We start from the raw sequence: 24,206 nt of genomic DNA, 5'->3' as shown, positions 1-24,206 counted from the left end.
AAATACTGCACAGCTCGGTCGTCCCGGCTCGCATCGCCCTCATTGTCGGCAGGCTACGTATTATTAATTAAGCATAAGACGGGATTACTTCGCACCGGTGGGCGCTCGAGGTTTTGGGGGTTTTTTGTCAAAAACGGCACTTTTCCTTTCAAAGCCTTTCATTAGGCTCTGCGTAAACTGGCGAGCTGAAAAGAGAGCAAATCGTTTGATTCCAATCAAATCAATACTTCTCAAACCTGCTTTTTAGCGTAATTATGCTCATTTCCATTTTGTTAACCTTTGACTTCATATGCACCAACAATTAACACTATTTGTCTACGGCTGACACTTTGAATGGATCTCCCCAAAAAACAATGGCCTGGTACAGTTTATTCTCTGCTATTCCCTTCTGCGAGAGGAGTTTGGATCTGACAAGCAGTTACAACTGTGCTTTAACCCGTTACAACTACCAGCAATGACTCATTAACAACTCGCATACATATAAAAATTATACAAAAAAAAAAAAAGAAAGAAAGAAAGAAGAAACACGTGAAAATAAATAAATAAATAAATAAACAGATAAATTAAATAAAACGCGTCTATACCTGAGTGAGACAGATTGGAGAATACATCATGACTTCGCTTTGCGAACACGTTGCCCGGAGAGCCCCTAAGAAAAGCCTCAAAAAGGAATAATTTCATCTATTCATTTTACAGTCAGCTGAGACTCAAGGAAGATGAAATCAATCAGGACGGGGCTCTGCCCTGGATCACCACAACTTCACAACAAACCCCAGTCCTCCTTAAATAGCCAAAGATTCAAGTTCACTCCGTGTGCTAGATTTCCCGGGGTGAAATCCAATCTACACTTTTAACCCTCTTGTAGTCGGCGGCGCAGGAGTCCCGCTTTTGCTGCTGCTGCTGCTGCTGGTTGTTTTGCAGATGAGGGGGGAAGGACTCGGGGTGGGGGGGGGAGGAATGGGGGGGTGGAGGGGGTGGGCGGGAGGATTTTTTTTTTTTTTCTTCTTTAGGCTGCCTTTTTTTTTTTTTGCCTTTTTTTTTTTTTTTTTTTTTGAGGAGTCGGTGGTGGCGGTGGGCCGCTGCGGCACTGTCACCCGCGCTCTCCGAAGTTCAAGGTTACAGCCCCGGAGGAGAGGAGCAGGAGAATCCCGGAGGAGCGGAGCGATGGCAGGCCCAACTTCGCCGGGCACCGACCACGCGGGCGGGCCGCGCGCGGCGGGGCGGGGGGCGGGGGCGCGCGCGGCGGGGCGATGCGGGCAGGGCGCGCGCCGCTCGCGGGCTCTTCCGCCCGCCTCTGCTCGCTCCCTCCGCGGGGCGACGGCGATAGCCGGAGGGGAGGGGGGGGGTGTGCTGAGGGGGGGCTGCTTCCCGAGCGCCCCAGGGTAAGAAAAATGATGGCCGGAAGGTTCAAACGGCGAAATCTCGCCCCGGCGCTGCCGCCCGGCTTTGCTGCCGCCGCCTGCCTTCCCCGTGTGTCCCTCCCGTCCTGTCACCACCACCACCCCCCCCCCCGCCTCCACCGCCGCTTCTCCCCCCCCACCCCCTTCACACACACTCTGCAAAACTTGGAAGCTGAAAAATTTCACCGGTTACACCCTCTGGACCCCGTTCCAGCTCTCCCCCCAAATGAGACTTAAGTATTATTTTTTTTTTAATTATTTAATTACACAATCGCCGCTTACACTCCTCCTCCTGCAAACACATTCCTTCTCCACCAGCTCCCCCCTCCCCTGCCCTCCCTCGTTATTAATCACCACCGAACGCCGCAGAAGGAACTAGCACGTTTTGCAAACATCCCTCATTTTCCCTCTCTTCTGGTGGGAGAAAGTTGCGGGGGCGGGTGGGGGGGGGGGGCGGGAGGGGAAGGGACTGCCATCTGCAGGAGGTTTCTTTTCCTTCTCCTCCGTTCGGGGGTACGATTTTCTCAGAGCCGGCGGGACTCAGACGCCCCCCCCACCCCACCCCCGCTCCTCCCTCCGCAGCCCCCACCCCGCTGCGGGGGGCAGTACCCTCCTCCGCCCTCCCGAAGCCCGGGGGGGTGTGCTGGCACCGCCGGTAGCTCGTGTCCCCAGGCTCACAGGCTGCTGCCGGGCGGTGGCGGGGGGGGGCTCCCGGGGCAGCAACAGGGCGCGGGGTCTGGTTTCCTTCCTCCGGGACAGCTTTTACCGGGGGAGGGGGGGAAATGAAGGGGAGAAGCGGGAAAGTAGTGAACGAAACTTATTTCTGCTCCTTTGAGGAGGGCTGCGACGCAGCGCACAGCTGCGGGGGGGTGCTCGGTGTCTGCGACCCCCCCACACCCCCATCACTGCCGGTGCCGGTGCCGGTGCGCGGGGCAGGAACGGCCGAGCGGATCCCGGTGCCGGTGCGCAGCCCCCGGCGGCGTCCCGGGGGGGTGGGGACCGCTGACTTCCTCCGTGCCCAAAGTGAGAGTTTATTCACGTCAGGCATTTCACAACGACACATCAAGGAAAGTAGGCAGGTTCAAGTCAACCATGAAATGGTCACTTTTTAACCCCGTCCTGTCCTCATTAGGGAAATGCTCAAACACAGCCCATTTTCAAAGAGGGCTCTTAATGAGGGGAGCTTGCCAAGTCTACCAGCTGCAATTCCCATAAATTTACAAACCAAAAGAAGCAGGGGGATGGGCGGGGGAAGGAGGGAGCCGGTACAAGACAGGTAATGTCAAAGGAAACAGCAAGAGCCCAACGCGTTAACCCTTGCAGAATGCCCGCCGCATCCCTCCAGCTCGGTTCCTGGCTGCGCTCCCCCAGTTCCCTCAGATTTGCAGGGCTCGAGCAACAGCCACGGGTTTTCCCTTCTACAGACTGCACTGCTAAGTGACAAGTTCAGGGAATACACTCAGGCGAGAAGGGATGAGGCAAACGCGGGGTTAACCACAACGAGCAAAATTTATTTTCATATCTGGTGTAGAATACCCCCCAAATCCTATCATCTTTTCCTTTACCCAGACACTGCAAAAAGCTGATAACGCCAGCTTTAAATACTGGAGTTTCCCTTTGAATAAATATTCAATTTAACTGGAGTTAATTTACCATAAAAGACATTCCCCTTGGCACAAATGCACCGACGTCCTTGAACACACCTCTTTGAGCGCTTGAACTCTTACACAATAAGCCATTATTGCAGACCTGATTTAAAACCGTAATAACCCTCCCTCTGTCCCCCCTTCTCCCTCGCACCCCTCCGCGAGGATCAGGGCAAGCCCCCAACACCTCGTCAGCAAGGCTGCCCCTGTGAACCACACAGATGTCAGAAGTCTCCCGTCGCCCAGGCAGGGCTCGCAGAAGGCCCCACTCCCTCCCAGGTACCGGACAAGGGACCTCCTTGGCACTAGAGACCTGTGCACTAAAAGCGAGAACTGTCTGGCAAGGTCCTGGGAGAGAGGAGAGGCAGAGCGGGAAAAAGCAAATGGTGCATGATAAGGGTGGACACCAAGCTGGGCACTTTCTGCAGCCTTCGCTACGGCAAGGGAGTCCGCGTGAGATTGGGTTTGCATCGCCCACAGGAGCCGGCTGAGGGTGGGTTTGCACCCCTACCCAGAGCGGACAAGGCAGGGCTGAGCCCAGCCAGCCCTGCAGCACATGCAATACCCCCCAGCATAGCGCCGCTGGGGATCTCAGCAAAGCCAGACCCTCCTCAGAGCCAGTCTGCTAGCCAGGAGTGAGCAGGCCCTTCAGGCGAAGGCATCCTGGGGGAAATGGGGCTGTCTGGCCAGCATGGATCAAGCAGCATCTTGTCTTCTCCATGAGCTAGGGGTCAAGGTTGAAGGTGAATCTTCACCATGGTGAAGGTTGCTGTGGGTTTGCGTCCAGTTTGACTCACAGGCTCGCAGTGAAAGCAGGCTGAACTGGGCACCCAGCAGGCATGTTTCAGTTCTTCCCAGAACAGAGAAAGAACTCCATTAAAATAATAAAAAAGAGAAGCTTTCTACCACATCCTTGCAGAGGTACATAAATAGGTATGTGGGAACTGGGTTAGCCTGGAGAAACACGGTATTAATGCAGCAACGACAGCAGCCACAGTGACTGGGTCCTGGCACACAGGGAGACCTTGTGGGAAAGCAGTTCAATTGCTTTCAAGTCCTGGCTTGCATTATCTCCCCATCCCCCTAAAAACCCTTCTCTCCCACCCCCCCACAAAAAACCCTGCTACTGCTGCAAGTTCTCTACCCTTGATGCTCCCGGCTGGGGGACAGTTGCTTTTTGTCCTCACTTGCCAGAGCTATGCCAAACCTCCGTGTGTATATGGAAGTATCATTTCAATGTGGGCAATTAAGAAAATGGAAGTCATCATCTGACCTTCCTGGTGAGAAACACGGGGAGCTGCTCTCAACTCCACAGGGCCGGGAGGAATCCTGCCCTCAGGTGGGATGCAATGGGAGCACTGGGAACACAAGCACTGCTGGGCACATGCACACAGGTGCTGGAAAACTTCACGCAACGACAAAAACACACGTTCAGGAAGAAAATGCACTTTCCACAGCAGTAAGCAGCAAATAGTGAAGTTGTGTGTGAATCCCCCTCCCTGAGAGCCCGCACCTCCACCCATGCCTCCCACCCACCTCTGGCCAGGGTGTCCAGGATGGAAGGACATCCACTGCCCGCACTGCAGGATCTGAGACAGCTCATCTCAGGAGAGAACCAGAAAGGCTTTTTGACGCCGTGGGCAGATAGGCTCGCACCCCACAGCCCGCCCCAGCTCCCCGGAGCAGTTTTCCTGGTATGCCAGACTTGCACTGAAAGCCTGTTGTTTCCCTCTCTCCCTCACCAACAACACTCACACACTTTACCAGGTGCTGTGAAGTGGCACTGCCCTTGGACTTCAGAGATAGTAACATTAAAAAAGTGGAAAGGCTAGTCAGGCCACCTATAGCCTTCCTAAAGCAGAATTTCAGCTGATGCGCTTTGTCCGGACAACTGCTCAGGTGTTTCAAGTTTTGGAGCACAAGACTATTATTATGCATCAAAAATCAAAGAGAACGGTATTGCTAATGCTGAAGCGCGCAGCCCAAGATTCTCCCAGGATACAAGCAGGCAGTTTAGCCGGCTATCTAAACATACGCATACTGAACTTCTAAGAAATCAAATTTTCATGAACATTCCAGTAGTCGTTTTGTGAAAATCAGGAACAACTGATTCTGGCATTTCATCTAAAAGTTCGATATCCGAGAACCAGCTCCAAGCCTTTTACTTGAGAGGTCTCTGTTATCCAAAATGCAAGCTTTACAGTGTTTTTAATATCTAGTTTAATAGCAATACTGTTAACTTCTCTTTCACTCTTTGTTAGGAAATGCTGTTCACACACTTCTGTTAGATATAGTTACTTAGGTACATACTGAGCAGCACAAATATACTGTAGTTTATGTCAACTACGTGTAACAAATAACCTAAATCACGTTATATTATCATAGTATTATCTGACCGCAATTCTATCTGTACGACTAGTCTTCGTGCCTTGCAAGACTTCTTGTACCATCATCTTAAACTACAAAGAAAAGTTTCATGTCTTTGGCTTAATCACAGCCGTGGTCAGTTTTCTTATGCACAGGAGTATTGTGTGTGCTTATAGAGAGAGGTATACATAAATGTACGTATATGCGCAGAAGGTTGGGTAGAAAACACTTAGGGAGCAAACATAACTAGTTAAATAAGCAAACTGATGATACATTGGTTTATGGGGTCTTGGTACATTTCATATGCAGCTGAATTGTAAGGTATGTGTGATTTAAAATGCAAACAGCAACCTGTAAAACTTCTAAGTCAGTGTGGTATCAAGACCTATAAATATATGTATCATACTATTTGCTAGCAATTTTTTTTTTGTTTCAGGGCGATGAGAAGAAACACATACTGCATATAAACTGTGTGTATGTATGATCAGATAGAAAGTGTGCACATGTACAATGAAAAGTAAAGAAACACACTATGGACTCTATACAGAGACAGACATACATGTGAAGGGTGTGTGCGCTTTACTCCTGTCCACATATGGTTTGATGAGGACTATAATACTTGAGCTTTCCACAGCTCCCAGACCAGCAAATGAAAACATCAAACCTCAAGTGTAAAGCTGTAAACCACAGCGTTTTGGGTTACACAACTGTGGGGCTTTTGTCCTCACTACAGGTCACACTCTCAGCCTCACAAGGGCATGAAACCCTCTTACCCCGATACAGTAAATCCTTTAAAAATTCACATTTACTGATCTTAAATGCCCTGGACATAAACAGCAGCAACAACAACAGTAAAATTTCTGCACCATCTTTTCCAACAGTTTGTATCACTTGTCAGATTTTGAGAATATCGGGGGGGAGGGGGGTGGGGTGGTGGGGGGGCAGTGTCTAGAAGCTGGATTTAAATGTCTGCCCAAATTAGAATTATAAAAGTGTTTTACTTTTTTTCTCGTGACTCAAAGTTAAAATCGTAAGCATTGCAGCTCAAAACCGCTTCGGAGAACGTTACAAGTTAATCTTGTGTGTTTTGGCGCCTTTTCCCTGCCAGCTACTGTACTTAAAAAAAAAAAAAAAAAAAAAGTTGGAGATCTTGTCTGTCCCGTCTCAAGTTCAATGGCAGCGCTTTCCAGCAGCGGGAGGAGAAGATGGCCATGTTCGCAGCCCTAATAATAATTCAGATCACGCCACATCGGCATCTTGTGTCAGAGCCGAAACTGGCTTCCCCGCCCCCTTCAACCTGAGAGCTGCCAAGTCCTCACACACTCCGCATTCAACCACAACTTAATGGATGGGATATTGTGCATTAAAATGTGGCCCAGACACACAGGCGAAGAGAGGACAAGAGGGAAAGCAGACAGGCACACACACACACACACATACACACAGACACGCAAGAGAAAGGAATGAATTAAAATATACACACAGGTCCCACAACAAAACGGCAGTGAAAAAAGGCCAAAAAAAAAAAAACAGGAACAAAAAGAAACCCTCTAAAGTAACTTTAAAAAACAAGCCAGAAATGCCACCCGAACACTACATCCTGCAATATAGCGTGAAAGAGACCAGCACAAGCCTCCAGACAATTTATCGAGCAGACCATACACAACAGCAATGCCATTTCCTCAACATTATACATTAACAGTGCAGTCCATTAACTACAAAAACCACCAAGACAGCCAGAGAGAAAATACTATATTAAAACGAGAGTAAAGAAGCAATCTCTACAGCAACAAGGCGTAAAACTAACTGTCTGCAAGGTACAAATAAAGTAGCATTTGCATTAATCCTTTCCAGCATTTAACTGATAGTTGCCTGCCAGAGAAGAAGGGGGAGGGGGGAAGAGTTGAAGCAGGAAATGTGCCAAGTTCAGCACTTCTGGACGCAAACTCCCATCAACTGATTCCTGGCATAAAAGTGTGACCCATATACAAAAGCTGCCAAAAAAGCAAAATATAAACAATCCACCACTTATATCTCATCCTGTAAAGCAGAAGTGATATCAGCGTTTAAGAAGAGGGTATAACATCCACTTTGAAACCACAGAGACGCAATCTCAGCCTGGAGGAATTACAAAACAAGAGTCGAGCAAGTTACAAAAAAAAAAAATATGTAAAAATCATTTTAAGCACCGCATACCATTGCAGTGTATTGCACTGAATAAATGAGATCTCCAAATCTGTAACGCACACCACCGGGCCGTTGGCTTCACATTTTCCAGCAAATATGTTCTTTCCTCAAGGACTCGGTGTGTCGGGGTCTTTTTTTTTATTTCTAGAAGCGGCCTTCTGCCTTTTGTCTTGGGTTGGGGTGCTTGGGGTTTTTAGTTTGTTGTTGTTGGCTTGGGGTTGGTTTTTTGGTGGTTTGGGTTTGTTTTTCTTTTTTTTTGGGGGGGGGTAGAAGGAATATTGTTATTTGCTCAAGCTGGCTGTTGGCTTTGTTTCGGTTTTATTTTGTTTTTGTTGCCGGCTTTTTCGCTTGCAACCGAAGGGGATGAAAATTCTTGGCCGGAGCCAAGGAAAAGGCGGTGAAATCACAGCCTGCGGGCAGCGGGCAACCCCCCCCCCCCCCCCCCGCTTCCTCCTCCTCCTCCTCCTCGTCTCTCCCCAGCCTTTCCTCTTTAGAGCTCTCAGGCTGGAGAGCACGTTTCCCTGGCGGCTGACTTGAACACGGTCCAAGTAAAAAATTTTTACTTTTTTTTACTTTGAAAAAAAAAAAAATATATATATATACACGCGTACATATAAATGCATATACGTTATGGCTGGGCTGCCTCTGCGCGTCGCTGCAGGCGTTCCTCGGCCGATGCCCCTCAGCTCCCTCCCTCCCCGGACGCTGTGCGGAGTAGCCGGTCGCCGGTCGCCGGTCGCCGGTCGCCGGCCCCGGCCCCGCGGCTCGCCGCTTCCGCCTGGCGGCTGCCGCACGCAGCATGGCCACCGCCTTCATTTGCATATCGGGGGGCGACAGCCAATGGCGAGGCCGCGGGGCGGGGGGGAGCGGGGCCGGGCCGGGGCTCCGCCCACCGCCGCGGGGGTGTCCGGGCGGCGGGAGCCGGTGCCGGGGGGGGGTCGTGCCGCTGCTGCCCCGGGCGTGGAGGGGCGGCGCCCGGCCGGGGGTGACCGGCGAGCTGCACCCTCGAACCGTGCCGGAGGGAAGGAGGCAGCGGCGGGGACGGTGGTCGGCCCGCCGCCCGCGGTCACGCCACGTCCTCCCCCGGCGGTCCCCTCGGGGGGGACTCACGGGCGTGACGGCGTGTCCTGCCCACCGGCGCGCGCACCGAGCACCCCCTGGGCGACGGACGGGCGCCGCGAGGGTGGCCGAGTTCCACCTCTTGCAGAGTTACATTTTAAATTTAAAAATTCAAAGAAACAACCAAAATCTTTCCTTTTAGTCCTCGCAGGCCGCTCGAGGCTCGGCAAGTACATTTCTTCACGCGTATTTTCATAAAAGGTTACGTCATTTCATGGCCGCAGCCGCCTTTTTCTAAAACTGTCCTTCCGTACCGCTCCCTCCCTGCAGGATTAACTTCAGGCTGGAGGAATTGTTCTCTAGCCCGAACCCGAGGAAGGATTTCGCGTGGAAAACTTCCTGCAGAATCCAGGCACTTCCAGTGAAATACCTAAGGCTGCACGAGGCGAAAGTGCGTGAAGAGTTTTAATCCGTCAGATAAATACATTCCTGCCTGTTAAAAATTGTGTGAAGAGTACAGACAGTGGAGAATCTTCCTAATTGCTTGGAGACCATTGCTGGGAACACGGGGGCTTCTCAGGAAGTCAATTTTCTTTTGTTTGATGCAAGAAAAAAACATTCTAAGCTACTAAAAATACATCCTACTCTTAAAATGAAGCAAAAATTGCCATGAAATAGAAAAAAAAAAGAGGAAACACAAGCTTTCAGACTTAAGAACTATCACTGTGGTGGTTTTTTGTCTTTATTTTTCTGATACTTTTATGAAGAAGTCAAACCTAGAAAAATTAAATTCGAATGTGTCTGTTCAGTGAATGGGGGAAATGATTGTTTATGCTATATGTGGCACAGATCTTGTAAACTTCATGACAGTCAGTCAGTCGAGTGGAGAGCAGACCTTTCTCCATGCCAGAGAGAATCTGTGGGTGTTGATTTTTAATTTTATTTTAGTTTATTGTTTTCTCCTTGTTAGAAAATTCAAGCTTTGAGTGAGAGTCACAGACAACTAATGATTTTTGCTGGTCATCAATATTTAACAGAGTTTATTACAAGAACTTCGGCAATATTTCATGATAGATTTCCAGGCTTTTTGTTCCTCCTTAGGTTTAATTGTGGTGCTGCTGTTGTGATTGCTGACAAAGATTCAAGCTCTAGTAGACAGGCCCATTACTCTGCGGCTTTCTCTTTTCTGTGGTTTGTTTGTTTGTTTTTGTTGAGCCTGTATAGGTACTAAGCCTAACTCTGCAAGTGATTTAGCAAACCATCAGGAACTTTTTGTATTATATCAAATGAGAGAAATAATGGCATCAGGGAAAGCAATGGATATTGTAGTCTTTTAGAAAGAAAAATTGTGGTACCCAAAGCAGCCGTAGTTACTCAGTTGGGTTGAAGCCTAGATTGTCATAGGCAACTTTCTTGAACATATTTTTAAGTTCAAAAATTACGTAATGCATAATTTCCATTGCCTTTGGTTTCTCAATTGTATAGCACTAGCATGTCTTGATTATGGCTCTCTTTTCCATAAATGTAATCAAAGGCTCGTATATTTTGTAACAGGCTGACCTTAAGTTCTGTTGATTCTGGATTTTTTTGGTCTTTTGAGGTCACGTATACTTGATACTTTTTAATGTTCATAATGGATGAAACATGAAAAGACTGTAAATAGTTTTCCTCCAGGGATAATTGTTACATACTCAATTACCTATCTGGATATGAGTAGATAGCAACCTGAGGGGAGATAGACTCACTTGCATAATTTCCACTAAAACAAATAAAAATCAGAGAATTATTTGGCATCTTTATAACAGAACTTGTAAGAAAGATCAGATTTTTCAAGACTTATTATTGAGGCTGCTGATATGATTTGCTTTATTAAAATCTCTATATTTTCAAGGTTTCCTCACTAATCAACAGGACAGGAAAATGAAATGAGTGAAAGAAGAGCTGGCATATTGGTGGTTCACCAGTGAAGTCTGTGCGTAGTGCAGTTACAGAATAAACCGAAGAACGAAGGGTCACATTTGGTGACAATACGGCAGGCAGAGTCTTGGTACAGCTCAGCCGTGTGTACGAGGGGTACAGCCGTCTGCATGCATAACAGGACAACCCAGAAAACCAGGTAGCTTTGGCTAAATACATCATTTTACACGTGTAAAAAACTGCTCTCGCCCCACCAGCTTTCAAGTAGGAGCTTCACATTTTTCAGGGAAAGGCTACGGTAGCTAAAAAAGGTGCCGCTTGCTATTCCTGCAGCAAGCCATTCAGGTTCATCTGAGCAACACACCGCGGAAAATCCACGATTTGCACATGTGCACGACACTTGCTCGTTATTTCTGAAAGTTCGTACTTTTGCCATGCTGCTCTTTATAGGCTCCCGGCCCCGCCGAGCCTCCTGCATAGTTTCCTAGCAACTGGGCAGAATTATAACTCTGAGCTTGGCACTCGAAATGGTTTCTTCTGCTGCTTCCCCCAGGCAAGTACTCTGCGGTCTAGGGTAACAGGCGCTGGGCAAAGAGATGGGGAGCGCTGGTCAGAGCGTACAGAGACTGGCGTTAGTAATTGCCTGCACTGCCAAGCAAAGCCTGACTTCCCACTCGCCGCGGCCGGCAGGGACAAGTGCCGTTCCTTCCCAGCCCTGCTCGGGCATATTAGATAAGGAGATCTTGTAAAATTATTTCTAAAACCCCAAGGCCTCGGCCAGCAGTAGCGAAGTTGTTACCGATTACAGCAAACCCGTTTTTTCAGTTCGGATAATAAAGCAACACAGGAGAGGAAGTACAGTGTATAGAACTTTAGTCGGCAGCAAGTCTCCTTTTCCTTGTCCAGGAAAGCAGCTGCAGAATCCTGATGCATAGCATCTATTTCTGCCTAGTTAATAGTCTCATACTATGTGCTTTCATTTGTTTAATCCTGTTCTTCTATTAAAATATGTTGGAAGCACTATCACAACATCACCACACAACCGCATCATCACCAGAACAAATTACAAGATTAGGAGATTACAAAGTGAAGCACTGAAAAGGTAGAAAATTTCCTATACGTCCTATGACTGCCTTCAGTTCGTCAACTGTCCTTAATACGACGGGAAAGTATAATTTCTTCCCCCAAACCCTTGCCTCTCTCGATACACAGGATTGCTGAGGAACTGTAACATCATTGTTTTTAATAGAAAAAATAAATAGCTGAGGCTTAATGGTAGCATTTAAATGGCATACAGAGCCTTTTGAGTTCACACCTCGTTAAGGTGAACAGGAAGGGAAGGGGTGCACATCTTTGTTGTTACTTTTGCCTTGCAGCATTTTCAGCCAAGCTATGTGAACAGACCAGCAGCACATTAACTGACTTTGTAGCAGCTGTATTTTTGTAGCAGGTTTTTTGGGTTGGTTGTTGTTGTTTTTTTTTTCTTTTTTAAGTTTAGAAATTGCAGAACGTTGTGAAATGGAGCCAGGGCAGGCCCTCAGAGGACAATTATTTTGGTTTCCAATTTTTTGCAAACCAATCTACCAGATCCAAGTCTCCTTCCTGCTCCAGTTAGGGGTCTCTTCGCACTGAGCTTCGCATACTCCACTGTTTCTGAGATGGCTCCTGCAGCATCCGAATTGACTTGCCCATTTCTTGCTCTCGAGGCCAGCATGCTTACGTGAGCTGACCAAACCTATATGTGAACGTGCACCTGAAAGAGCTAGGATGTGGTCCTAGGATGGGTTCAGTGCTAGGATTTCTGAGCAGGTCTTCCAAGGCTTTTAGCACTCACGGGCCTGAGAGCATGTTTCAAAATGGTCAGAGGAAGAACAACTCTGTCCCTCCCTGTGAAAAAGTGCTTTTAGGCTGCTAACCCAGCATCTCACTTCCATTTCTGTCCTTTCCTGTTACATCAGCCTGGACCTGGATCAACCACTCATGAATGTGGCTTTAGTGTTCCTGTAGCAGGATGCAGGAGAGATTAGGGACGGCAGCAAAGGTTATTTCCATGTGAACATCTCACTTTTGCACCAGGATCTCCAGGGGAAAAAAAAAATGGAGGAGAGCTTATTTCTGCTGATGGCTGCTGATGTGACAGTCTGGCAGATGCCTATTGCATGCCACAGTCACTGTGGGCTCTTTGTAGGCACAACAACATGACAGCTTGTGCAAAAGGAAGTGTGTCGTCCTCTCAGTGTGTAGTCTTGGGACAGTCAGCATTTCTGCATGAAAAAGAAATGCGCATGAGGCTCGACCACAACCTTTTCCTGCCTCCCATCTCTAGGATGAGGGCAGACATTTTTGTCCGGAGTGGATGGTTTTGCCACCTGGTGGCTTTTTTGTCTACAGGCTGTGTCATTATGGTGTCAGCAAGACAGCTGAAGATCTTACAGTAGCAAAGATTTTTTACATGATTGATGATCTTGTTTCTGTTGCTAACATTCTTAAAATAATAGCCAAGGTTTGAGAGAACGGGCTTCATAAGTTGCTCTGCAGCCAGTATTAACACTGTGGATACCGCATTTTACCAGTCACAGAGAAAACTTAGCTATGTCAGCCTGAAAGACAGCACAGGCTTCTGCCACCCGTAGAGTAGGAGGATGACCAGCATGATGCTGTCCCAGAGGTGATGTTTACCAGTGTGAACAGCAGGTGAGCAGATGATTACAGATCTTACATTCACCAGATGTGAACAGCAGATCTTACTCCTTCCCAAGAATATGGATGTTGGCAAGACGTGTGGGTCATTTTAAGAAATGCCTTTTGCCCTCTTCACGCTGGTATCACTGCAACCAGCGGAAGACTATCAGCTGGAGAAGAGTGGTAAGGTGCGAACTCAGCAGGCTAAAGAAAAGACAGTCCTTCCCAATCACCTCTGGGTAAAAGTGTGACCAGTATCACTTCTGCTCCTGTCTTCTGCAGTATCCTGCGCAATGTCTCCAAGGAAGAGGACCTCCAAGGCTCTCCAGAAGTCTTCAAGGCACAGTAGACCTGAGACAGGTGGCTAGGAAGTGCGCAGGGCCCAGTAAGCAAGGAAAGAACTTAAGGAATGCACTGTCTGCACTATCCTTTGCATTGCTTGTAGCGTGCAAGATAAAATGTCATGCTATAGAAATAAGATGGGACATGGCATGCTCCTCCGGCACCCATGGATATGTTTTCCATAGCATTTTGGACAATCAGGAAACCATGTTAGAGCCTTCCTGACTACTTCTTCTCTCCTGAACATTCACATGCCAGGGAATACCTGTGAAGATTGTCTACTCAAATTATTAAGCAATTTAAAAAATATTAAAATAAAATAAAAGTATTATGACTAATGCATTATTTAAGCATTTCTAGAACAATTACAGACAGTCTAACTGCTTATAATAACAATTTTTAAAGGTGCAGATTTGCTATGCCGGTAAGTGCTGGTGGTGCAGTCACAGTGGTGGTTGAGAAGGATTTCTGGTTGGGAAGGATTTCTGAAGGTACTATTTTCCTTTGACTACACACCAATGCGCTGTGTGGGAACAAAGTGAATGGGGACCAGTACCTACTCCAGTCCTGGAATAACTGAAAATCTTGTACTCTCCGGAGACTGCACTGTCTGCATAAGGAGACAGCACACAGGAGAGGGCACCAGTAAAATATTGGAGGTGGTTACACTTCAGGAGTGGGAACCCTTGCCTTGGAAACCGTGGTACTGACCAGCCACTTAGCTCTCTTCTGGCTTTCCAGTCCTGGTCAGAGAGAGGTCACTTTACCTTCTTTCTTTTCCATAGCTTGTTTTTTTTTCTGTAGTCATTGCTCTTCCTTACTTCATTGGCTTAAATGTTCATGCAACTTCTGTCCAGAGTTGATGTGTACTTCATGCATCTATGAGCCCTTTTATTGTACTCTGTTGATTCTGCTTTGCTTATTGACCCAGTCTGAGGGGAGGAAGATTCCTCCAGGAAAAATGAAGGGCATATAATTTGTCCTCTATTTAAAGAAACAAAAGAATTGCTCCTTTATATTCTACTACATGGCAAGACCACAGACGTCTTCCTTTATCCCTGCATTTTGGCCCATACGTCATCTTCTAGCAACAACGTTCCCAGCTCATGGGTGCATTATGGGAGAGATTTCAGATTAGTTTCTTAACTGACTGGAAAGAGAAGTTGGGGAAAATGGACTGAGGGATCATTCCAGGATGCTAGTAAGGAGAGATTACTGGTAAGAAGACAACTTTCTCAGGTGTAAAAAAACTCCACCTGTCGCTGTATGAGCCTCTGAGTGAAGAGCATGGCACGGTAGAGAGAGGGCTGGTGAGCTACGGGAAGTTTATTCTGGCCAAGAACCCTACTGAGTGTTGATATTTTAAACTTTAAATGCTGAAGGCAAATACTAGCATCCTGAGTAGGGAAGGGGGAGAATTTAAGCAGCCATTGACAGGACACTAGGGTAAGATTTTGCAGAGATTGTCAAATTTATTCTTTCCTTCTCTCCCAGGATGTGAGGTTGTGAATGGACAACCTCAAGGAAGCCAAATTCCACAGCTGTGGCTGAAGATTTTTACTGCGTGAAAACATTGGTTATCTACAGTCTGGACTTGGAGACAATGTTCTAGGACTATCACTCTACACTGCCGTACTGGTGTAAATGTTGCAGGGAGCACTGTCTGGAGAAACAAGAAGCCGTAGTGTCTAAACTGAAAAGTCACAGTTTTCATTCCAAAAATAAAATAATACCTTTAGGTCAAAAGTAGATACTTGAGGCAGTCATAGTGACCTTCAAGCTCACCATAATCATGGCTGTACAGGTGAACAGCAAGGTGTGGTGTTGCCATATTTTGCTGCAATTGCAGTTCTTCACTGGATTTATAACGGCACATCCTGAAATCACAGCAGGCTTTCTCATCTCCTTCTCTGAACGTGCCTTACTGTCAGTTTTGATTTTCTGCGCACCTACCAAAATTAAACTGTAAACCATGATCGCATCAGGGGGTAACAAAATCCTTTGATGAGCCTGGTCTTGTCAAGCGGTGGTTAACCTCAGCAGCATGTCCAGGGTGAGACAAGCATGTAAAAATAGAATGAGCTACATGACGGGAGCTGCATGCGTGTAAGCCACAAATGACCACAGGTAATTTGTGTTGCGTAGAGGCAAGCCACGAGGAGGAAGAAGAGTGGAACAGTACGGGCCCAGGGAACTGCAGTACAGCACTGAGGAGCTACCAAAACCTGGCATGAGGGTTTTGGACTTTGGTGGCAGCTGCTCCATATAGTGAGCCTCTCAGAGCCTGATTAAAAATGCAGCCCGTATCCTGCCTGTACCGGCAGCTGGACAAGCAATCCTGGTTCTCAAGGACATGTAGTTCAGAGCGAAAAATTTTATTTGGAAGTATTTAAGTTAAAATGTAAGTCCTGCTTCGTACTTTAAACATACAGTGAATTTTCTGAAGGCTGGCTTTTGTGTTCAGAGGAAGATTTCCTGGCATGTTAATAGTTTTTACTAGACACAGGAAATTTGAGTTCCAAAGGCGACATTTTCAGAATGCTTTGAACATATGGAAAACAAGGTTATAATGGCACTTCTCTGTAGCTTAATCATACCCTGTCGTTCTTTGAATACTCTGAGTGTAGAGACACATGCACTTGAGTTAATAAGGTAAGACCATTAATCTTTCTGTTAACCAGCTGAACTGATTAATGAAAATATATTTTGCAGTACAATATGCATTAATGCAAGCAAGTGACGGAGCAGGACAGCGCTCAGCTCTCGAGTAGAGGAAGTAGAGAAAGTCGGAGGAAGATGTGACTGCCAGCAGCAGGAGGTCAGTCTGGGCCAAGAGCATCCCTGTCTGACTAGGGTGAGCAAAGGCAATCTTTGTCACAAGAGTGGTTCTAATTGCTAAGGCAAAAACCAAAGAAAAGCAAGTTCCGCCTCTTTCTTTATCCTCCCCCAGCCCCCACACCCATCATCTCTATCATTAGCCCTCCCTGTCTTCCTTCTGCTTCTTACTGAGCCAAAGAAAGGGAAATATGTTGGAAGAAGGAGGAGCTGAAGCAGCAGGAAGGTGTGTAAAGGGCATGGGGAAAGCTCTATCAGACTTTACAGTATGTGAAGGAAAGTAATACGTGAATCTCTCCAGAGAAGGTGGCAAAATTAACGTACAGCCTGTAAGTAGAAATACTACCCATTTTTCAGTAAAGAGTGTATTTTACATAAATGCATATATTCATGCTCTCTGTATACAGGTGGAAACGTAGGTTGGTAGATTAGAGGAAAAAACATAATAAAGCAGTGCTTTCACATTACAAAGTTATGTGGTGTTTTCTTCTGCACCAGTGAAAGAGGTTTCTTTTTTTCCCTAATGGATTTACTTTCCCTCCCCAAACCACATCCTCTCATGTTTTTTGTGAAATTTTGACAGATAAAGTTTTCTGGGAAAGCACGGGCTTCTTTGTTTCTGGTATGCGTTGTGCCTACAACTCTCGTGGCCTCAATTCAGGAATAGGATTTGCTTAAATGTCTTTTTTCATTACCACTCCTTTCTTAAGGCCAAGCTGTGGTAGTGGAATTCAGTCTCCACCTGCACCAGCAAAGCTGCGGTTTGTCCTAACACCTCTCCCTGAAGGCATGGACCAGAGGAGTGGCCACCCTCTTTCAGCCCAAAGGGTGGGCCATGGCCAGCAACCGTGGTGGGGAAGGCCCCAAGGCAGGTGGTGTGGGGCTGTACTGCCATGCTGCCTCCTCTCGCCCCACACTTGCTGCCCCACAGCAGGCAGGTGGAGGTGCCACAGTTGGAGGGGAGGTGACCACAGAACGGCATGGCGGGGCAGATGTGTGGCACCCATGGGCTCTTCTCCTTTCCCCGCCAGCAGCACTCACTCGGCATCTTTTTCTTCCTTCCTTCCTTCCTTCCTTCCTTCCTTCCTTCCTTGCTTCCTTCCTTCCTTCCTTCCTTCCTTCCTTCCTTCATTCCTTTCCTTCCTTTCCTTCCTTTCCTTCTTTCCTTCCTCCTTTCCTTCTTTCGTTCCTTCTTTCCTTCCTTCTTTCCTTCTTTCTTTCCTTCTTTCCTTCTTTCTTTCCTTCTTTCTTTCTGTCCTTCCTTCTTTCTTTCCTTCCTTCTTTCTGTCCTTCCTTCTTTCCTTCTTTCATTCTTTCTTTCCTTCTTTCTCTTTTCTGTTTGTTTTAATTTTGCTGTATTTCCTACGCTGTGGGAGGGAGCCGCAGCCAAAAATAACGTTGCCAAGCCAAGGAGATTGGCACAGGCTGCCTGGAGTCTGCAGCAGCAGCGGAGGCTTTAAATAGACAGAGCCCTGGCTGCAGGCTGCTCCTGGAGGGCTGGCAGCTGCCCCCCAGTGAGGGGGTCGCTGGCTGAGGAGGCAGGATGAGGATGCGCCTCTCTGCCCCCGTGCCCACGCCCGTGGGGTGCCTCACCCCACAGCCACCCCCAGCTCCCTGCTAGCCCCCCGGGGCAGGCTGATGGGCTGCTAAGGCTGGCAATGCCATCCATCCCCCTGAAAATAACTCTGCAAGTTACTAGAAATCTGGCGTCAATAATGCTGTGGTGGTCTGGTGGCAGCATGGGGCCGGGGGGGGAAGCCTCTGCTCCAGGTGTTACACGTGTGGAACGCCAAGTGTGGTGAGAGCTAGCCCATTGGGGGTGGCTCCACAGCCCTGCTGCCACAAAAACTCCATGGTGCCGCTATTTCATCCGACCGGTGAATTTTCCAGTGGATTTTCCAAGATATAGCAGATATATGATTTCTCTTTCCTCATCCTTTCCCCAAACCAAAAATAATCTCCTAAGTAAACAAGAACCTCGAAGCCTGGCAAGCCGAGTCAACCCTTTCTCCTTGGGTGACAGTGGCATGGGGCTGGGCGACGAGCAGGAGCCCCCAGCCCCGCGTTTTGCAGCACTGCGCGATAAAGCTGCCTCCTGCAACTGTCTGGGATGTAGGAGGGTCCCAGAACCAGCTCCTCTGAAGCCCGCAGAGCGCTTCAGCGGGCGAGTATCTCCCCCTGCCCAGCGCTTGGCGCGCGAAGCCGGCTGCTGCCGGCGGTGCGTTCCTTCTGATTAACTCCTTCTGCCTCCCCCTGCCTCGCAGCCCCTTATTCCCTCAGCCCCCTTTATTTCTGCCTTGCAGCCGATTATTTCGCCCTCCTGGGGGGCGAGGGGCCTCTCCCCGCGCCGCCCCCGGCCGCGGCGGGGCCGGGCAGCCCGTCCCGGGGGCGGCGGGAGGTGCTGGCGGCGAGCGGCCGCTCCCGGCGGCATCTTTCCGCACTGTGTTTTGCGGCCTCTCGCTGCTTCCACTTGGCACCCGCGCTGCAGAGCAGTTGGGCTTGTCCCTCCTGGCCCTTTTCAAGGCTGCCCGCGCGCTGGAAGTCACTTTCTCCGCTTGCTGGCTTCGTTCCCTAACTCCAGATCCCCTCCCTCCCCAGCACCCCCATCTCCCAAATAGGCGGCCTCCAAAAAAGGGTCGGTTTCTCCCTGTCTCACCCAGTGTATGCACATTTCCTCGACTCTTTTGTCGTCGTCGTCGTTGTTATTCCGGGCACAGTACAACTGTATTGCTCGGTGCTAAGAAAGAGCAACACTTTCAGTCTGATACCAATTGCTTAGGTAGGATGAAGAAAAAAACCAGTCAACAAGAATATATACTTAGGATACAGGAGACATATGTTGGCCATTTCCTCTCTGACATCCCTGTGTTACTTTTACGGCGGACTGCAGCCCCGGTTAAGAGTGTCCCGAAGGACAATGTCACAGAACAGGTAGGGGCGCCGCTACCCCTCCTTTAAAGAGCCGACTGCTTGTTTTTCTCTCCCGCGCCGATGGACACGCAAACCACGGGGAGAGCAAGGAAATATTCAGCCTCTTAGGTTTCACCATCAAAAAAGGAAAAAAAAAAAAAAAAAAAGCAAAGCATTAGAAACAAAAAAAAAAGAACACACAAAAAAACCCCACAAAAAACCTAAACCCAAAACAAACCAAAGAAGCCCACCCTCCGCTATCAGCCTCTCAGCTGCGTTAGGAAAGTTTCCACTCGCGATAGCGACTGACAAGTTGGCTGATCGGTCGACTGGTATTTTTTCGCTAAAATTCACATATTTAATCCCGAAGTGATGAGCTCGCAGAATCTTCTGCCGCCGCCGCCGCCCGGCCCCCGAAAACAGCCCACCCGAACCAAGAGCAAACGGGCTCGGCCCGTCGCCGCGAAACCCGAGCGGAGCCGGAGCATCGGCAGCGGCGGAGCCGTCCTGGGCTTTTGTCTCCGTACGCTGCCTTCTCCCTTTCCTTCCAAACTTTTGGGCGCCCGCGCTGAGCTGTATTTATAGACCTGGAGCCCACGGCTGTATTTTTCCTTGTGCCTCCTTTGGCTTGGGCTTAAGTCCCTGGCAGGGAAAATAAAAAGGAGGCAGGCAGGCGGGCAGACAGACAGGAGGACAGAAGGGGAACGGAGCTGGAAGTCCCGCAGACGGGACCCGGCGGGGAGGCTGGGGCGGGCGGGCAGGCGGAGGTGCGGGACTCCCCCCCGCTGCTGTGGTGGTGTTGGTGGACGAGCGAGAGGTAACGGGTGAAGGTCCGGCACCGGCTCGCTGGGTGGGGAGAGGAAAAGCCATCGGGGAAGGGGGGGGTTGTCGGGACGGCCGCCCCATCCCGGGGGTGTGGAGGGGGGGCTCGCGTGGGGGGAGAGCTTGTGTTTGTGTCTTGGGGGGGTGAGGGGAACGACGCGGTGTTTGCGAGAACCTGTGCTTTCGCGCCAGGTGAAAATAAAGCGCGTACGAAGGAAGGGAGGGGGAGGAAAAAAGGACTGCCGCCCTCCCCCGCCGGGGGTGGCTGGGGAGCCGGAGCGGGGACCCGCCAGGGTGCAGCAGCCCGGGGCCCAGCCCGCAGCGGGGACGAAGCTGGGGAGGGCCCGGGGGCGGCGGGGAGCGGAGCGGGGATGCCCGGGGGCCGCAGCCGGAGGCCGGCGGCGAGGTCGGCGGCGCTGGGAGGCTGCGGGGAGCTGCTAAGGAGCAGCAGGACCGCTCCGCTGGGCTGCTGTGGGTTGCTTTTTTTTTTTTTTTTTTCCTAAGACGTCTCTATTGTGCTTTAAACAATCAGACCCCCAAACAAACCCCACGCCGCTCACCAGAGTAGGGAAGTAATAAATAGCGATCCGGGAACGCGTTTATTGGGAAAGGGGAAAGCCTTCCTTGCTTGTAGAAGAAGCGTTTGGGGGATTAAAAACTTTAGGTTTTCGGGTTTTGCTCTTGTTGTTTTGCTTTTTTCTTTTTATTTCCTCCTACGGTTTGCAAGCAAAGCAGCTCTCGTTCCCCCCGCAGCATGGATGGTGGAAGTCTCTAACGTGGCACCAAATATCTCAATAACGTGGATGGTGTAATTGTCATGTTGTTAAGCATTTCCTTATTGACGTCCACCGTTTTCAGCCGCTAATCTCCGAAATGGATGTCAAAACAGATTCTGACATCTTTAGAGAGCCTGTCCTGCAGGTAAGTAAAAAATGCGGAGCTGTAGAAGGGCTTGCTTTTGGGCTGAAAATGAGACTTTCAGGTTTGGCTTCGAGGGGCAGAACGGCTGGAGCAGCAGGATTACACTTGGCTGTGCAGTTTGGCATTATTATGACCTTGTTCAAACGCATTCTGATGTGCCATGAGGAAGGTATAAAATTAGATTAAAGCTCCCAGCAACCCATCAAATCCCGTTCAGAGCCCCGGCTCTGGACTCGGGCTTGTTTAAATCACTGACACTTCAGAACAAAACCCTTTCACCCTTCAACTCTCCGGGCATATTTTTCTGTTTGATTACATTAATAATTTAATTTCTATTTCCTAACAGCCCTTCCAAGTGGGCAAATCAGCCCCCTTCCAACACGGGTGGGGGCTGTTATTTTTAGCTCGTTCACTGGAACAAAATGTTCCAACACTCCCTGCTTTGAATCTCACTGCGGTTTGACTACTCTTTGATATTTAAGACCGTCGGTTTTCCTTGTCAAACTACCTGTTATAGGAAATGGCTCCCTTAGCTTGGCAAATCACTCTCAACAAAGTAGACAGGAGCATTTGCCTAAGTAAAGAAACGTTTCTAAAACATTTCAGGGAAATACCCGAAATATTAAACTGGTAAGTTCTACAGTAGGTGCTACCCTTACGATGACCCTAACGGTGTGCCCAGCTATCAAAATAAGTAAGAACTGATCAAATGCCATGCCTTCTCGCCCCCTTGATAAATATATTTTGTCGGCAGTTGCTGAACGGTTTTTGGGAATTCCATATGCACTTCATAAACAGCACTAAAAATGCGGGTCCGATTCAAATGTCATTCAAATAGCCTTGCTCCCTCTTCCCAGCTGCAGTTCTGCAGCTACTGTTTCGGTAACAGAGTACTTTAAAGTGCGTTTAAATCCGCTCCCTCCCCCCTGCCCGCCTCCCCCTCCGCGTTGTCCGAGAGCTTCCAGCTGACACTACTACTGTGTCCATTTTAAAAAAGTGTCGCTGCGTGTCGAGCTACAAGCTGTCCAACATAAATGCAAATAGCGCTATGAAGGGACACAACAAAGTAGGTGGGAAGGCAAAGGGAGAAATCCACTTCTGTCAAGTGATGCCTCCTAAAGAGTGAACTACAGTAATTCATACTTTTAAAACTGGCGCCTTTGATATTATAATGCCATACGCGTTTGTGTATCCGCATAGGTACAGTCTTAGGTGTAGAAATGATAACAGGAGTTTTAAACTTCATGTCTGTAGATTTGCAAAGTTCTCATACCTCTTGCACCTGGACGCCCGCACGTATTAGCACAAACACTGCATTGAATTAAGTGCCTGATCATTGCGATCTTCGCAGGATTTTCTGTTACCGCCAAGAGTATCCTCATGTAGGATGCCCTCCGTGGCCAGGGGCCAGCGACTGACTGGAGTCAAATCAATAAAATAAATGCAACCTAGTCTCCTTTGCACAGAAAGGTTGAAACATGTGTAAGGGGAGCGTCTAGAAGAGATAAAAATCGGAGTTTTACAGCTCCAAATCTTTGCATTCTCAGCAACAGAACACGATCATTACGCGCGAGAGAAAGGGGTAAAATCCTGCGCGTATAACGATTATTGTTATGACAAGGAGCAATAACTGCTTTGTTATAAAAATAGTGTTTGTTATGAAGAAACTGATTGAGCAGCCATCCAGATAAACATTCCCTGCGTCTAACAAGCCTACTGCCTTCGTGATGTTTTGTGCTCTGCTAATCCTCCTGTCCTTTTCAATCATTATTGTCTTTTTTTTCCCTTTTCGCTTGTAATTATGCACATTGTTTCACACTTATCCTAATTTCAGCACTAACGCTCCGAAATTGCACAGGGAAATAAAAGAAAGGCTATTTTTTTCCTTTATGTGCGCATCGATAAATTTAATACCTATTCTCACTGTGTAGTAACCTTTTCGTACGATTATATCGAGCCCTCTCAAACATTAGACTCTCTAATTCCTCTGTATTTGTAGTGCATCTAAGTTGCTTTTTCCTGGATCTTGAAGAGTAGCGATAAACTCTCTCGGACAGGTAAGGGAAGCCCACAAAACAAGGAGCGCAATACCGACGTTGCTCCCCAAGTCAGGCGCTTTCTCTCCTCGTCGCTAATTTATCCCCGTGTCACAACACCCAGCCGGAACGGTGCATTTAAGACAAGGGGACCCCTTGCTTGTGTGCGAGCAGGTGACGAGGGGCAGACGCACGGAGGAGCCTCCCAGGGCGGGGAGAGGGAAGGGGCGGCGGGTATCCCGCAGCCTCGCCGCCCCCCCCACCCCCGGCTCCCCGCCGCCAGCTCCGCTCGGGCGGCATCGCGGGCACCGGCGGCATCGCGGGCACCGGCGGCATCGCGGGCAGCAGCCCCAAGGCTGTCGCTTCTCGCAGCTCTCGGGAAACGCGTTCCCAGCCTCGCCCAATCGTAAAGCCGCCGTGAAGAGGCTAAATACAAAGTGAGAAACCCACGAACACAAGGCAAAGACGTGGTTTGGGGGAGCGATGGGGAGCGGGGCGGGAGGGGGACACACACACGACAGGGGCGTCTTTTGTTGGAAGCTCGGGCAGCTTCATTTCAGCTCCGCGTCGTGTTTCTCGCCGGGTGACCGGCGTGAAAGCGGCCGTGTTTTGCCAAGGCGATGGGTCCCCCCGCGCTTCCTCGTTTCCCCCCCCTCCGGCCCCCGCGCACACCTTTCCGCGCACCCACAGCCTCCGCCTCGACAGCGCGGGGAAACGCGCCCGGGTCTTCTACGAACGGCCTCCCGCAGGGCTAGCTGGGCGGGATGGCAGCGGCCACCGCGGCCCACCTGCCCCTCGCCCTCCGCACCTGCCCTGGAGATGCCCGGCGCCCCCCGCCCGCCGGTCCCGCGCCCCCCAGCGCGGCCCTCCCGGGGCCCTTCCCTGTCCTTCACCCACCAGTTCGTGGCTTTTACTCATTTATTCTGAAAAGCAGATGGGTTTAAACACACGCACACACAAACACACATACACAGCGCTGACGGTGCCGGTAGAAGAGCGGCAGCGGTCACCGCTGTGACCGCCAGCCCGGCCCCGGCCGGCACTATTTTTAGGTCGCCCGAGGCTTTCACCCCCTTCGGAGG

General features: G+C 49.2%; 1 protein-coding gene across 7 annotated transcripts in view; it reads right to left on the bottom strand.

Moving 5' to 3' along the window:
- Positions 1-914, bottom strand: part of NFIB (nuclear factor I B) — a 176,895-nt gene extending 175,981 nt beyond the window's left edge. For all 7 annotated transcript variants that reach the window (XM_063319683.1, XM_063319684.1, XM_063319688.1 and 4 more), the window contains exon 1: positions 585-914. In XM_063319683.1, the coding sequence (XP_063175753.1) occupies positions 585-614 (30 nt within the window). In that variant the 5' untranslated portion in view covers positions 615-914. The remainder of the gene's footprint in view (positions 1-584) is intronic.
- Between the last annotated feature and the right edge of the window lie 23,292 nt (positions 915-24,206).

The sequence above is a fragment of the Chroicocephalus ridibundus genome, chromosome Z (genome assembly GCF_963924245.1).
Source record: "Chroicocephalus ridibundus chromosome Z, bChrRid1.1, whole genome shotgun sequence".
Lineage (NCBI taxonomy): Eukaryota > Metazoa > Chordata > Aves > Charadriiformes > Laridae > Chroicocephalus > Chroicocephalus ridibundus.
This window is presented reverse-complemented; position numbering and strand designations above follow the sequence as displayed.